The sequence below is a fragment of the Neolamprologus brichardi genome, chromosome 2 (genome assembly GCF_056152115.1).
Source record: "Neolamprologus brichardi isolate AB-2024 chromosome 2, ASM5615211v1, whole genome shotgun sequence".
In the NCBI taxonomy this organism is placed as follows: domain Eukaryota; kingdom Metazoa; phylum Chordata; class Actinopteri; order Cichliformes; family Cichlidae; genus Neolamprologus; species Neolamprologus brichardi.
The window spans coordinates 33,919,998-33,935,585 of record NC_142105.1 but is presented as its reverse complement, the minus strand read 5'-3'; the positions used below and the strand labels follow the sequence as shown (position 1 = coordinate 33,935,585).

The following is a 15,588-nucleotide window of genomic DNA, read 5'->3' as shown; positions in this document are numbered from 1 at the left end:
TAAACTTGGTTTATATCTGACCAGATAGACTGCAGCTCATGAATCGCCGTGTGGCAGGCAGGAGATGAGGACTCAAAATGCAGGACTCACAGACTCGAGGGATGAACTCAAAACCACAGCTTTATTTGCTGGTCGCAGAAAAACGAGCATACAAAGTAAACTAAATTAAACTGGGGAATACCACACTAAACTCACAGGGAGACCCACACAGCATGAGGGACGACGCGACACTGACTCAGAGAAACAGGGTTTAAATACACTGGGAAGTAACGAGGGGGATGAGACACAGGAGGGCACAGCTGGGAGACATCAGGACTGACGAGACAAGCAAAGCAGGACACATTCACATAAGACACGGACCTTCAAAGTAAAACAGGAAGTATGACACAGAGACGCGAACTTGGCACAGTGGAGACAGCAACTAAGAACAGAGACATCAACCATAAGGCAGAGGTCTAAGAACCAAAATACACAGAGGGAAATACTCAGCTTGGAACACAAGAAACTAGACTCGAGGGAGGAACAAAAGACCAACCATGAGAACATAATGCTCAATACAGAGTGACAGAAAACTCAAACATGCAGACACAGACATACACAGAACAGAGAAACATGAAGGGCAAGGGATCAAAACTAGAAACCATAGAATAACTCACCACGAAGAAGTAAACACGCTGGGTCAGGAGACCCAGGACCCTGACACTGCAGGTCATAACTTCTTACCTGAAGTTCAGTTCACCCGACACTCGGACCGGCGGCCGCCTCGGCTCTCTCCTCCTGCCTCCCCTTTCCCTCATCCACCTGGCCTCCTGTGGCAGCTCCGCCACAGCCACCACCAAACAACTGAATTATTTTTACACATCTGCCAGCATCTGGCCAATCCACCACCTTTCATTGTTTATACTGTTATAAAAATAAATAAATAAAAATCATCGGCCCATAAAAACGAAAAACCAGTCCAGCTATGGCGCTGTTGAACAAACACATTTTGGTCAGCCAAGAGAGATTGAAGACGTTACATTTGGACTGTACACTCTATCAGCTATGACTTACCAGTGTTTTTTTTTTTAATCTAGAATTTAAAAAATGGTTTTGTGTCAATGAAATATTTTGTTGTATTTTGTGCTTTTACTTCTGTGTCACATTAAATGTGGCTGGCACTCATCTGTGTGAGTGTAGGCTGTCAGTCTGCTGTTTACCTCAGCATGCAGTCATTATGCTGAGTGAGAGGTCCACGTCTGTTTACTCTGGAGGAACCTGTACTTGTAAAGGAGGAGAAACAAGTTTAAGAGTCAGTGAAGCTCATCTCTGACCGCAATACAACAGACTAGTTATTAAGAATACCGTAAACCTTTCTGTTGGTATGCTCTCTAGTAGTAGTCATAATGTATTATATTTAACTTTATGATACTGCATCAGTTTGTTGAAAATTTATAGTAATAAATATTTATTTATACGAGTGCAACTTTTTCCCTATTCAATAACATTAAAAAATGACTGACTGTGCCTTTTAAATTGTGTGTTTTTGTAACCAATAGCATGAACTGCAGTAAATAAATCACCAGTTGAAAAATAGTTGTAAGGATCTTTTTTTAACAATAAAAGCGTCACGTCTACAGAACGGAGACTAACGGTAATTACAAAGAAACAACACAGCTTTGCTCGTCGTTATTTCAACGTCTGGTTTCAGTCATTTACACTTAATTTTGTTAACAAAATTCCCCTTTGTCATACCTTAATTACCATGATAAAACTAATGGCACACACTTCAGATATCATTCAGAGTTGGTTGTAAAGGAGAAACTAATCCACAAAGTAATAATTTAGCCACCTAAACAGTTGTCTCTACCTCTCCAGTTGATTATTTTCCCCCTTTTTAAATAAACTGGTGCTTTTTGTTTGGCACTAATAAATTATATCCTGGGCTCACCATTTCTGTGTGCGGCTGGAAGAAAATGATTTCCCCAACCTCCTCATTGGCCGTGAATGCAAAGACAGCACGTGTCCATGGTTGTTAAATAACGCTCGCTGGCTCCCAGCCCACTCGTAAATTATGGAGAGAAAGTCTCTCCCAAGGCTGCCTTTAGTGAAACGGTTCAGTCAGTGAGGTTGTTTCCCATAACAACCGGCACAGCTGTCAGTTAACGCAGTTTTATGGCACAGAGACCAGAGCTTTGTTTACAAATTATGAGAAAGTGTCATTAGTTTCTTTACTCCTCTTTCTACACTTATATGTTTGTATACTGTGGGTGGGGATGGGTATCGTTTAGGTTTTATCTGATACCGGTGCCAAACCGGTACTTTTGAAACGGTGCCGGTGCTTAAACGGTGCTCAAACCGGTGCTTAAAGAATAAAGAACACAAAATTGGTCCAAAAACCTCTCATGTTCAGCTGTGTTTTTTGTAAAAAGATAACAATGTTAGCCTTTTCTGCAGCTATGGGGCATATATGGTATCACTCTTGGCTGGAAGCAGCTTAAACAATGGAAAAAACACAAACTTTGTCCAAAAACCTCTCATGTTTAACTGTTTTCCACTTTTTCTTTGGTCATTTTAGCCTTTTTGTCCAGGGTGAAGGGAGTATCTGCCATCAAACAAGAAGACAGCCGCATGTAGCTATGATGGTGTTTGCTAGTTCACCTTACATGCATTAATGTAATAACGTGGTTAGCCTACTCAACGTAAATTACACACGAACAACATTAAGCTCCTCACGCAGAGAAGAACGGCTGCTGCTGCATCATCATCCTCATCATTTCTGCTACACTGGCAGGGCTAGGGGCCAGGACTCTCCTCTTCGGGTTTTTGGGGGATGTTGCTAACTCCGGGTCGATAACAGGCACCACACCCGCAGTAGATGTGCTCGGTGTGAGGTCTCGCAGCAAGCTATCAAATACGGCGCATTTCTCAGCTTTTAAAAAAAAAACGCTATGCGTCGCCAGGTGTTTCATCAGATTTGAGGTGTTACCTCCTTTGACAGTATCACAGTATCAGCTTAAAGCACTTGTTGCAGCTGCTGAGTTTGCATCTTTTGCTGTGAAGTACAGCCAGACTTTGACCGCTTCGCCTTGGGCATTTTTAATCTGTAGCTCTGCTCTAAAAGAACGTACGTACCTGGACCCGCCTACTATCCTCGGAAACGTAAAATGATTGGCTAGAATCTAAAGTGTATCACAGCTCAGGAAAATAAAGCACTGAAATGTGCGCTGCTTTTCGGTCTGGTTACTACATTTATGTCAGAACCGGTGCCATCATGGCACCGGATACCGGTACCCATCCCTAACTGTGGGTGCATTTAATATATGACTGAGCTGAAACTTCAGTCGGTTCATGACTGAGTGAATATAGTGATAAAAAGTTATGAAAAAATTAATTAATTAACTAAAATGTTTTATTGCAATTGGAGAAAACAATTACCAAATTAATCAATCAAAAATATCTATTGAGTCTTGTTGGAACTTCTGCATTCTGCTCATAAACCACAGCAGACAGACACAGAGACAAGAGACGCTTACAGGGAAACAGAAAAATTGCATTGTGTTCGTCCTCTGGCTTTGTCTGTTAACATTGTGCATTTTTTTTCCTGCTCCCTTTCAAAGATTTCAGCCTCAGCCCCGTCTAAAAGACGAAAGGCCCCCCCCACCTCTAGCCAGTCTCCCCTCTTTGATCGTCGTATTGTGGAGAACAGTGGACGTCCTCTCAGTCGTCTTGTTACCCTGACTTTGCTCTCTTTCCTCCCTTTCTCCTTCCTCTGGCTGTCTTGCACTTCTTAAGTGTTTTAAATTATTTTTAAACTTCTTTTTTTATTTAAATCCCATTACATGTTAGAAAGTGTATAAAGATGGCTGTAGTGCATACTTGGTGCTTCTCCATTATCATTAAACATTGATGACAAACGAAATGTACAGTCATATCTTCAGCAAGGGCAACCACAGGGCACGGATGAGTGCCGTAATGTTTCAGGGAATCCATTTTTAAAATGTATGTTTAGCTGTTTTTGCTCACATATTGCTGCACAGCGGTGGTGCCGTCTCTTCAACATGTTGTTTCCCTGTGTGTAGGAAGATTTGACAGACTGTCATCTCTTCAGCGTGCCAGCAGGGGCTCATTAACAAACAAATACTGCGCACTGCATGATTGTTTGCAATGGCGTGGGAACACTTGTGGCTGTATTCTTTAGTATAAACTGCTATTGTTATTTTATGTAGTTAAAAATATAAATAAGATTGATTTTAGAGTACGCACGCTGCGACTGTAGAAAGGATGACTGGAGCAGCCACATCACTACACATGGCAGTTCTTTTATGCAGTGAATTGCTTTCTGTCCCAAACCCAGCAGTCACATTTGATAGCTGCCGAGATTTTCCTCGTCATTACTGTAAATCAGCCGTCGAAACCATGAGTAAGAATCTACTGTTGACTATTAGAAAACCGCATATGTCTTTGCATAAACAGGCTGCTTCATTAACTACTTACTGTGTAAGACGATGCAAATACCATCAAACAGCTCTGCTGTAAGTTTATGGAGCATTTCCAGTTGTTGGTGTTATCATTTTATTGAGGTGATGGGTGGTTGTGGTGCACGGCACCGAATTGCATTTAAACGTACTCCTTAAGTTTTGTCCGGCCCAAGGGACACATTACCTGACACTTTAAACCACTGAGAATTTGTTACAGACTGAATTTACTCACCTAATAGTATAATTAGAAAAGCTTTTCTAAGCCTGTGTGTGGACTGACTGGTGTTTAATTCCTGTGTATTCTGGACACTCTTCTAGTTTCTGAGTTACAGCTCCTACGGCTCCATTGCGAACACTTTGGACTTCCACACGTGCTCCAGTTGTTTCTTTATTCCCTGGTAGTTCTCTGTAGTGATGTGCGGATCGATACTGAAATATTGATTCCTCCGATACCAATCATTTATGTTCTAGAATCGATTCTCACATTAAAATATCGATATTTTAGTAATGTAGGGTAAATTTGTAGTTTATCATTAACAGGAACAGAGTGGAAAGAAACTATATCATTTGGATTGTCTACATTGGAAGGAACTACTTCCTCTTCCGCCTTTAATAGTCATGTGCAAAATACGGCTGTATAAATGTGTCGCAGCCCCTTGGCGTGCGCACTCACAGCAATGGCTGGGAGTAATGTGCGGACGTATTTTACCTCCACAAACAGCCAAGATGCGGTTTGTGATACATGTGGCAAGAAAGTGAGGTGTTGTGGCAACACCATTTACCTCGTCAAACACCTCAGAGTAAATCATATCACAGAATATGACGAGCGTATGTTGAGGTGAACTGAAGACGAGGAGAGGGACATGTGCTGCTAGGGCATGGAGTCCTTTAGTGCTGCAAGCAGACAACATGCTCAAATGGCACACAACTTCAGTTTTCTGTATGATAATTCTGCATTATTAAGTGATAAGAACAAGTAATCTGACGTCCTGTAATCACTATGAAGCTATAATTTGAGGTACAATAAAAGATACAGTAAAAAAAAAGTTTTTGTACAAAGTATCGTATCGGATCAGTATCGCCGATACCACCCTGAATTATACTTGGTATCGGATCGGAAAGCAAATCAGTGGTTTCGCACATCACTAGTTCTCTGTTTTGTGGCTTCTTCAGGCTTACTTGTGCTAGTTCAGAGTGAGGCAGAGACTTTAGATATCAGACTCCTCTGGCGTTGAACCACCTCCACGTTTGGGTTCATCATCTCTACTTTTAAGATAAGACTTAAAACTTTACTTTTTAATCAGTCTTGTAATTAGACCTGTGTCAGATGACCTTGAACCAACCTTTATTTATCCTGCCATAGGCTACATCTGCTTGGAGACTCCCCATGATTTCTCATGTCCTCTCTACTCCCTATGCTTTTTTATGGCAGTACTGCATGTCATTACCTTTTGTCCAGTCAAAGTAAGGGTCCAGTGAAAAAGCTTTTTAAGAGCCACCCTACTTAAATGAACTTTTGCAATCCTACCAGACCACAGAGGTCTAGAAACCAGCTGCTCTTGAAGATTCCCGGCTTAGCAGACACTGGATTTTATTCACTATATTTGTTTGATGATGCAGCACAGCGGCACACTGTTGCCTTAGAGGAAGAACCCCTGGGTTCCACTTTTCCCTTCGCTTTCACCTCGCCCACCAACCAATCAAAAGATAGCTGCCCTTCCCTAAGCTTGGTTCTTTTGAAGTTCTTTTCCTGTTTAAAAGGACTTCTTCCTTCATACCATCACCAAGTTCTTCCTCATATGATCATAAGTTAGCTGTGGTTTTATCGTTGATATTTTAAGCATGTTAGATTAAATAACTTAGATGCCTGTGATTAAAATTTACCCTCAGATTTACATCATAGCATACACATAAATTATTGAATTTATTTTTTTTGTTGCTTGTGTCCCTCCGAGCTACACAACGTACGGAGCCCCGCAGGGGACATGGGAGAAAAAAAAATTTAAGACGGACTTTTGCGAGATCTCGCAAAACAAACTCGGGATCTCGCAAAAGTTTTAGCCGCATTCTTCGGAGGCCGCCAGCTCGAAGCCGACCGGGAGGTCGAGGCACGATGTGCCGGGAAAGCGGTGTTCCTCCCGGCTGTAGTAGGTCTCGACCTTCCGTTAGCTTTGAGCTAATGGGTGTCAGATCTCCGAAAACGTCGGAGCACTTTTGCAAATATGTGATGTCTTGATAAACTGAGCAGATATCTGACGTTTACACAACTACATTCACGCCTCAAAAGATCTTAAAAGTGTATTTTGTGACCCAGAAAGTGTAATATTACAACTAAGTAGCTGCCGCCATTGTTGGAATTCAACTTTTGCGAGATCCCGAGTTAGTTTTGCGAGATCTCGCAAAAGTTCGTCTTAATTTTTTTTCTCCCATGTCCCCTGCGGGGCTCCGTAACAACTAAATTAAGACAACTTAATGATATATTTTTCTTGGAAAAAATGCTTGCTTTTAGAATAAAAAAGACCATAATTCATAAAATAGCCCTTCTTAATTACTAGTATATAATGAACATGCGTACAGGTACATAGACATGAATAATTACAATGATTTTATTATTGCTGTTTTACTTCATTCCAATTCATTCAGTTTTTTCAGGACCAGTGCGTATCAGGTTGCAAGACTAAGCTAAATGAAGTGTTGACATAGCATTAGGACATTTTTATAAAATAAATTAATTGTTCATTTATCTAATATGTGAGTGTTCACTTACTTTTAGTAGTAGTAAGTCAGTATGGCCCTTTGGAACAAAATATGTTACCTCCCCCTGTTCTAATGGCATTTCAGTCCATTTGATATGCACCATCAGGTTGCCCACATTATCTTAAATGGGCATGTCGTTACCTTACATTGTGCCGGTGTGGATAATGCATCGCAGGTTAAAATGCTATTTCTAGACACAACTAGCACTGGTTGTCATAAAAGAGAGAAATGCAAGAAAAGCTGTCCAATAATTGAAGGATTGATGGGTTTTTTTCCTCCAATGAGGCATACCAAGACAAAAGAAAGGAAAATTGATTTCCTGTGCAAAACATCAGTACTACAGCAGACAACGTATACACAAGCGAATAGCTGCACATTTTCAACCCATTTCTGTGTGTTTATGTCATCATAGTAAATCTAGTAGCTTGGTCGTGTTATTCTGTGTTGTGGACATATTTCTATGATTTTCAGACAAATGTAAAATCATCCAAGCCTTTATTTTGTTGGCCCTCTGTGGGAGATGAGGTGCTTTATTACGGAGATAAGCACACAGGCTGAGGGACAACTACAGGAAATAAAAGATTTAGTTACTTGCGAAGTACCGATCAGTTCTTGTGAAGTTGGTATGATTAATCAAAGGCTGTGAATTGTTTCAGAGGGCGATTTGGTTTGTGAATTTCCAGGCTGCTGTTTCCCTGTTGTGCAGAAAAAAGATGAATAGACCTATCGAGGCTATTATGGGGTATCTTCCTTTTCCATCACTATAGGGGGCCAGTTGACTCTGATTATTCGTTTTTCACGGAGGGGATTCTCTAATCCCTCCTAGAGACGGGTGTGTGGCCTCGTACATGTGTCAAGGAGTTACCTGTGGTTAACTGTGAGTAACAATCCATTCATACGCAGCATAAACACATGCATCGAGGCAGCAAATTTAACAGCATTTTGAAAACACTCACCAGCTTGTGCTGCACTGCTTCCTACACTTTTTCATGTTGCCTTTCTGCTGTACAGAAATGTCCAGTGTCTCAGCAAAGCCGTTCACATCAAACCGTGTTTAGAACACTTTCTTTCCAGTTTTTGTTTATTCTAAGGTTTAAATATTGCAAACTTTATGGATCTTTTTTAAAATGTTAGATATTGCAAATGTGAAACTTCTTTCTTCTAGCTTCTGTGTTTCATTCATAATCATTAGCGTGCAAATTTGCCCAAGATAGCATCTAAAGCCAGCGTACTATAGAATGAAGTATGTGGAAAGTGATGAATGCTGATAATGACAAATATGATAGGGGGAAGTGTGTGCCTTAAGAATGATGAATGCCATTTGTTTGTGGTCCCCACGGAGGACTTCAAAAACAGCTTTTTGTTGGAACTCCACACATTAAGAAATCCCTTATTTTGCCAAATTAAAATAGCTGTCATTATTCTTCGTAAGTCTGGGGTAATGTTATTCTTGTGCTGACAGAGCAGCTAACCCAATTCTCCATCCTCATTGTGCATTTTCTCCTTGGCCTTGATTTTGCGTTGCGGTTACCGTTATTGTGGTTAATGGTTTGCTCAGATCTTCAGCGGTTTTGCTGATTCTCATCATACGTATATATTACACCGCCTATAGGTCCAAATGCCACTCTGATGTGTTTACAATTACATTCCTGTGTAATCATATGTTAAGTCATCTTGCAGTGTGATCAGCTGCAGTGCAGAGAAAGCTTCTGACCAAACTCATACTCAAACTTGACTAAAGTCTTTGTGTGCATCTTGCAGACAAAATCTGCCAACACACGGATCACAAATGCCTTTGTGGTTCTTTCCTGCTACAGTAGATGTCTGCATGGACACATTTTTCCAAGATTGCACGCTCAGACAGGCTCTCACGGCCTGGATGAAAACAAGCTGAAAGCATTAATAGCTCCACTACAGTAGCTTTCATTTGCCTGACTTTCTTTTATAAGCCGATCTCTTAGTTTGGCTGACAGTGGACTGCGTGTCTCTTGGTTTCTTCTAATGTGCAAAACTTTTTGGTTGCATTTGGAAATGAAAGGAACCAAATTTAGGTTGCATGATTTTTTTATTTTTTTTTCACAGTGATGTTTCCTGTTTTGCTGGTTAACAGCCTGAATTTACTTTCATTTATTAAGTAACGTTTCATTGCAAGCCAGGCGTTTGTACTTTTAATAGGGGTGGGGGAAAAAATGGATACTGTGTAGCATGGTGATATTTTGTTTGCTAATAATGTATGGATACAGGGACAGCAGAAATCGATATTTTGTTACAAAAAGGTTTTTGTGCTCTGACTTCAGAGCATGTTGATCCTTTTTCTGAATCCTGACATTCCTTCACTGTCCAAATGTGTTTCACTTGTTTATGGCAGCAATAAACATGACAGTTTACTTATTTTAATTTAAGACATGTTTTATTTTAATTAAGTTTAAAACTTTTTTATTTAATGTAAAATTATATTTTGTTTTAATTTACTTTCAAATTCTTCAGTTGCTGAAGGGGCTGCATAGTTTTCATAAACTGCATAGTTCAGAATAGCTATAATTGTACCAGATGGTTGATTCAGTTAAGTTGGACTAGACTGTAATACAAACCGTTCAGTTTGTCAACAATCAAACTGAAATGAGAGAAAGACTGAGTGTGAGACTTTGATATTAGAGAAAATGAATATTGATAAAGTTTACCTTTATGTACAGAATCTGAATATCACAAAATATTTTAAAAAACTGCAATAATATCGTATCGTGGGATGTATGGTGATTCCCACCTCTAGTGTTTAAGTCAATTATGTTGATGCAAAAGATGGGCTTTTGTCTTTTTATTGTACTTCTTTTTTGTTTATTTTATACTCTTTTTTTAACTATTCATGATCCCACAGAACATGTTTTATTATGTTTTTATTATATTTTTCTTTCCCTCATTCCCCAAGCATTTTTAAACTCTAGACTGTATTATTTTCTATATTGAAACCTTGTAAGAAAAGGAAACAATTGTGCACTCATTCATAAACATAACTTCACTATATCCTGTGCTCCCAGGATTTAGCTAACGTTATCATATTTACCAGGTTTTCTCCAGTGAATCTTGAGATAATAGGCGGTCAACAGAGTTATTCAGTTCAGTTTTCAGTTTTATTTGTCATATGCAAGTTAGCACAGGGTCAACATTGCAATAAAATGTGTTTGACGAGAAAATATAATAAAATAAAATAAAATAAAATAATAAAAAAATAGTAAGGAGCAAAATATTTATAAATAGTTCTTCGTGCTGATGAGTGAATTTTGTTTTATCGCAGAAAAATACAAATTCAGCTGGGAAAGAGCTTTGAACTCGCCACACTTCTGTTCTGCTGTCTGTATTCAAAACAAATGCAGGCTGATAGTGACAGTGGAGCTTCACAGTTCTGTTGCTTTGTATGAGCTAAAAAACAGAGCAACCAATAAGGTGATGTGTGGCGTCTCAGTTAAGTAAGTTTATTACATTAACATTGACTTACAGTGTTTAACGAAATCTCACCAAAACAGGGAGGCTGCTTTGGTGAGGATTTGTTAAACATGAATAATTTCCAGATATTGTTGTTTACTTTAACGCTGACACACCAAGCGTAGCTGGTGTGGCACAGTTTGTACATTTAATTCAGTTTGTAGAGACTTTTATTGTGGCTTGCAAAGATGTCATTGTATGTGTGCCAATAGTCCGCTGTACTGGTGAACGAAACAATCTGCGCCTGACATACGGAAGACAATAACATACACGATGCATTCAATCCTACCAAAGCTGCAACGTGTCATATGATGGTAGCTTATTCTTTACGTGTGGTGCACTCTATGTGAAAGTCTGGAGTTATTTTTTTATTACATGTAATTTGTAGTCTATTGGGTTAGTAAGTACATTTGGCTTGTCACAGTAGCGCAGCTCTATTAAGCGAGAAGCAGCCTCCAGAGCTGACAAATGAAGCCAACGTGGAATTGCCAGAAACTTCCGTCTTTTGAAAGAAAACTTGATTCTGGCTGTAAAAGCAAGACAGTCCCAGCTGTGCTCGTTTTGAATCTTCACGCTCATTTTTTCAGTTATGATACCAGTGAGGCTACAGCCAAGCTTCAGGGCAGGGACACAAAGAGTGTTGTTGGGGGAAAAATATTGATAAGCAATGTACTGTATTGCTTCCTTTTGCTGTGCCATTATCAGCACACTGGTGCCAAATGTCAATATCTTTTTATTAAAACACATAGGTACTCTAAACCAGAATCAATATTTATGACTTTTAGTTAATGGCACTTAACTAATGCTCACCGAAGAGTGAAAAACCCATAGAGGAAAATAGATAATGGTAATAAAACTCACAAAGACACACTCCATATGAAGTGTTTCTCTTGAAGTGTATCGCAGAATTACACATACTGGTGTTGTCTTGTGAGTATTGTGCACTGTGATACATTTGAAAGTGAACTTTAACTGAAAGTCCTTGACCTGAATGTAACATGAATGCAGTATAAATGTCTTTCTATAAGAATTCAGATGCTCAGCAGTGTGGAGCGAGGTTTGGGATCGCTGTGACCTTCTCAGTGGCCTGAGAGTGTGTTGGCATGGCATGACTGATGCAGATTATCATAGTGGAGAAAGCCAATTACTCTGGTCATCACGGCACCCTCGGGGTCTCTCTTGGTGGAATGAAATGCATTACAGAACTCTCTGTACAGCGTTTTGTATTTCCTCTACGCTGATCCTCTCAGTTTGAGTGTTAATAGTGCAGTCAATGGGACACTCCCATGCCTCAGAGGCCCTCTACGGCTCGGATGAGCTTCTGCTCCACAAAGCAGGGAGGTCGTGCCTTTTGGAGAAGCGGATGAATTACAGTCTCCTCTGTTTGTCTTCTCTTTCTATTCAAGACAAAACCCTTTTTATTTTAGACCCCTCCTAAAAGCTCCTCTCAGTCGGTGTCCTTGAACGACTACAGAATGAGTAAGTCGGGTTGCGGAGTTGTGGTGGAGAAAACTCTTCTGTGAACGGAACAAATGGCTGCTGACCAGACTTTTCTTACCTTGGTTTTCTTTTGCAAAACAGATTCGCTTACAAGAGCAGAGAAGCTGATGTCACACCTGACGACGCTACACCTGTAGAATGTACAAAGACTACAGATCAAGTAGAGTCGCAGGTAAGAGGCCTGAGTGGATGCTGCTGCCCGTGGGTCGTACATGTATAAGAGTTTTACTGTGTTGTCTTTCTGAGCTCCTGAGTTCAGTATTTAAAGTTATGGGACAAGATTAATAACGTGATGCAAGCTGAGTTTTGGTGTTCACAAAAATGTTTCTACTGATATTTAGTGTGTGTGTGTATATCCAGTGTTGGGAAGGTTACTTTTAAAATGTATTCCATTACAGATTACAGATTACATGCCCCAAAATGTATTCTGTAATGTATTCCGTTACGTTACTCAATGAGAGTAACGTATTCTGAATACTTTGGATTACTTAATATATTATCATGCTGTTTACAACTACATGAATGTACTATTGCTGTGATTTATTACTGTTACTGAAGGTCCGCGGCTCCGAACCGCAGTAAAGGGACCTCTGGCTAATACGGTGGGTTCTGTGTCGGCTCGTAGCTGAAAACTAGCTTTACTTTGTTGTCTGGGTCAACTTTGCTAGCAGAGACAGAGAGAGGCGTTGAAAGGCTGCTCCAACGGAACTTATTGTTTCAGAGGAAAACACGAACACGGTGTACAGTCGAGTCTTAATAGCTTACTTACAACTGGGCTCGTCAGGCTCTCTTCTTGGCTGCAGTGGTTATTATTATATTTACATGCTTCCAGCTCCCGTTTCTGCTCGATGACAGCTCGTACTTTTCCTTTTTCTCCCTCCCTCGCTCACAGACACATAACGGGTATGGCAGTCCATTCTCCCTGCAGCACGGACTACACTGCCCATGATGCTACATTCTTTAGAGCACCTGTAGCATTCTGCCTGTTAGCTTAGCACAACAACAACAACAGGCGCTCCCTCACCCAGGAAACACGCAGAGAGAGAGCGTCACCCTGTAACCATGGCAACCGTAACGCTGCCTGGAACAACAGAACGTAGCTGTCAAACAAAACCCAAACAGTCCTGACCCGCCGCAATATGAAACAGGGAAGTACCGCCGTGTAATCCATTTATTTCAACAAAGTAACTGTATTCTAAATACCACCTTTTTAAACGGTAACTGTAATGGAATACAGTTACTCATATTTTGTATTTTAAATACGTAACGGCGGTACATGTATTCCGTTACTCCCCAACACTGAATATATATATATATATATATATATATATATATATATATATACTAAAGAGAGAGAGAGATAACCAAAGTTATATATAACTTCACTTTGGTTCTTTTGTGCAGACTTGGTGCCAAGGCTTTTGATTAACCTCATTCAAACTCACATCTGTGATTTGAACACGGCACAGTGGCACAGATATGTACTGGTATTTGTGAACCGTAAAAATTGCGAATTTAACATAATGTCGCATTTAAATTATTTAAAGTAACTTACTTCAGTTGGAGTACTTATGTAAATATGTATCTGGCTTAAGTACAATTTTTCAATTTGCTCACAATAACAGAAAACCAAGGAACTGATTTTGTAGCTTCTTGTTATGCAGAGACAACTACGGCAGTCCAAAGGAAAGAACATTTCCAATATACAGCTGGAGATAATTTCACATTGCTTCACTTGAAAGGGATGAAAAACTGAAAAGTCAATTTTAACAACCCGGGAATATATAGAAAGTGTTTTTCTGAGTGCGTTGTCTGCACTGCTTGTAGAAACAAAAGCTTCTGTTCACTATAACAAACTGATAAACATTGGCCACTGTTGTTTCAAGCCCAGCAATGATGTTTGTTCTTTTAACTTTATGTAATTCTTAACTGCAAATTATGGATTAAGAAATAAAAAAATTGTAAACATGTGCATTCACGCATCGAATGTAGTGTTTTTATCTCCCTTCTTAAATATTGTTGAACCATGCAGGGCATTTTCCATCTCTTGACACTCTCCCCCTTATTTTTAACAATAATAACATATGCATGTGAGATACTGAATACTGTTGACCATGGTAATCTTCAATTTTCCTTTGGCACTTTGAGAATTTTGTCACCTAGTAGAATGCCTTGACAGGTACTGGATGGATTACCATGAAATTCAATGCAAATATCTGTTTTCCCTTAATGATGAATTCTTATAATTTGCATGATCCCTAGAGTTTCCATCTTCTGCTGTCATTTTGTCCAACATGTTAGATTCATCTGTGATCTAGTCACTGAGAGGCCGGGGCGCCACGTGGAGTGAAATGCCCTAAACAGACAAGTCCATGATTTGCCTCCCAGCTAGATAATCCTCCTCTGCTTCTTATTCTACTGCTGTTTCCTGCATTGCTGGTCAGTCCACACTTTGCCACCTAAAACACCAAAAAAATAAATATATTTTCTTTTATTTTCGAGTGCTTTTACAGGTTTATAACTAAACACCTGCAAGTCTCGCACCTTGTTTTGTGCTTTTTACCCACTGCTAACACACTAAGATGCTACTCATGATCATGCATCATAAGCATGTTAGAATTACCACTAAGAGCATTTATACATTTAACATTTCCTTCAAAGCCTTCCTGTGGACAGCCTTAAAAGCTGCTAACATGCCTACATCTACACAGATAGTTATTCACCTCAGAATATTTTAGTTTTTTTGACAAAGTATGCCACTAACATAAGTACATAACACAGGAAAAGAAGAACAGTAGTACTTAATAACTGGGCAGTTTTGTTTTGCAGAAGCAGGTGATCCATTATGCATTACATTAGCCATGGCATTACCGTGGTTCAGTCCCCTATTATGGAGTTTTTGAAAACACCGGGATCTCACAGTACATTGTCTGAAAATAGAAATTGAACCGAGTAAGAAACTGACGAATTGCTAAAGAGGAAGGAAGGAGAGGGGGGAGTGAAAAGCACCTTACTTGCTGGGCTTTGGCCGATGAGTGTGTCCTTTCCCATTACTCTCACACAGCGCAATATGCAGGTCAGTCAGGTGGTAATGAATGCCCTGTCTGATACTTGGCCTTTCTCCCTCCATGCTGCTCGTCTGCTTTGCTCTCTCTGCTGTTTCCTCTCTGTTTCTTCACTTTTTAAACCAGGAATCCCATCTTCTCTTTACTGGGAAACATCTTGCAGTTTAAATGTGTCTCGGATCAGTTTGTGAGACAATATAGATGTCAAGTTTTCTGTCTCCTTCTTAATTAATCAAAACCCAACTCCAACCCACAGTCATCTGATGGTGAAACCTCATTTTGTCAGCTTTCTATGAAGAAAAACTGAGTTTTGTTAGTAGATCATT

General features: G+C 39.8%; 1 protein-coding gene across 5 annotated transcripts in view; it reads left to right on the top strand.

The window, feature by feature from the left end:
- enox2 (ecto-NOX disulfide-thiol exchanger 2) overlaps positions 1-15,588 on the top strand; it is a 199,959-nt gene that overhangs the window by 37,047 nt on the left and 147,324 nt on the right. For 2 of the 5 annotated variants that reach the window (XM_087851780.1, XM_087851781.1), the window contains exon 3: positions 12,279-12,369. The exons of 1 other annotated variant lie outside the window; for it this stretch is intronic. In XM_087851780.1, coding sequence (XP_087707906.1) covers positions 12,336-12,369 — 34 coding nt within the window. In that variant the 5' untranslated portion in view covers positions 12,279-12,335. Of the gene's footprint in view, positions 1-8,019; positions 8,095-12,278; positions 12,370-14,498; positions 14,637-15,588 lie in introns of those variants that run through there. 2 more of the 5 variants (XM_087851784.1, XM_087851782.1) reach the window with 2 other exon arrangements.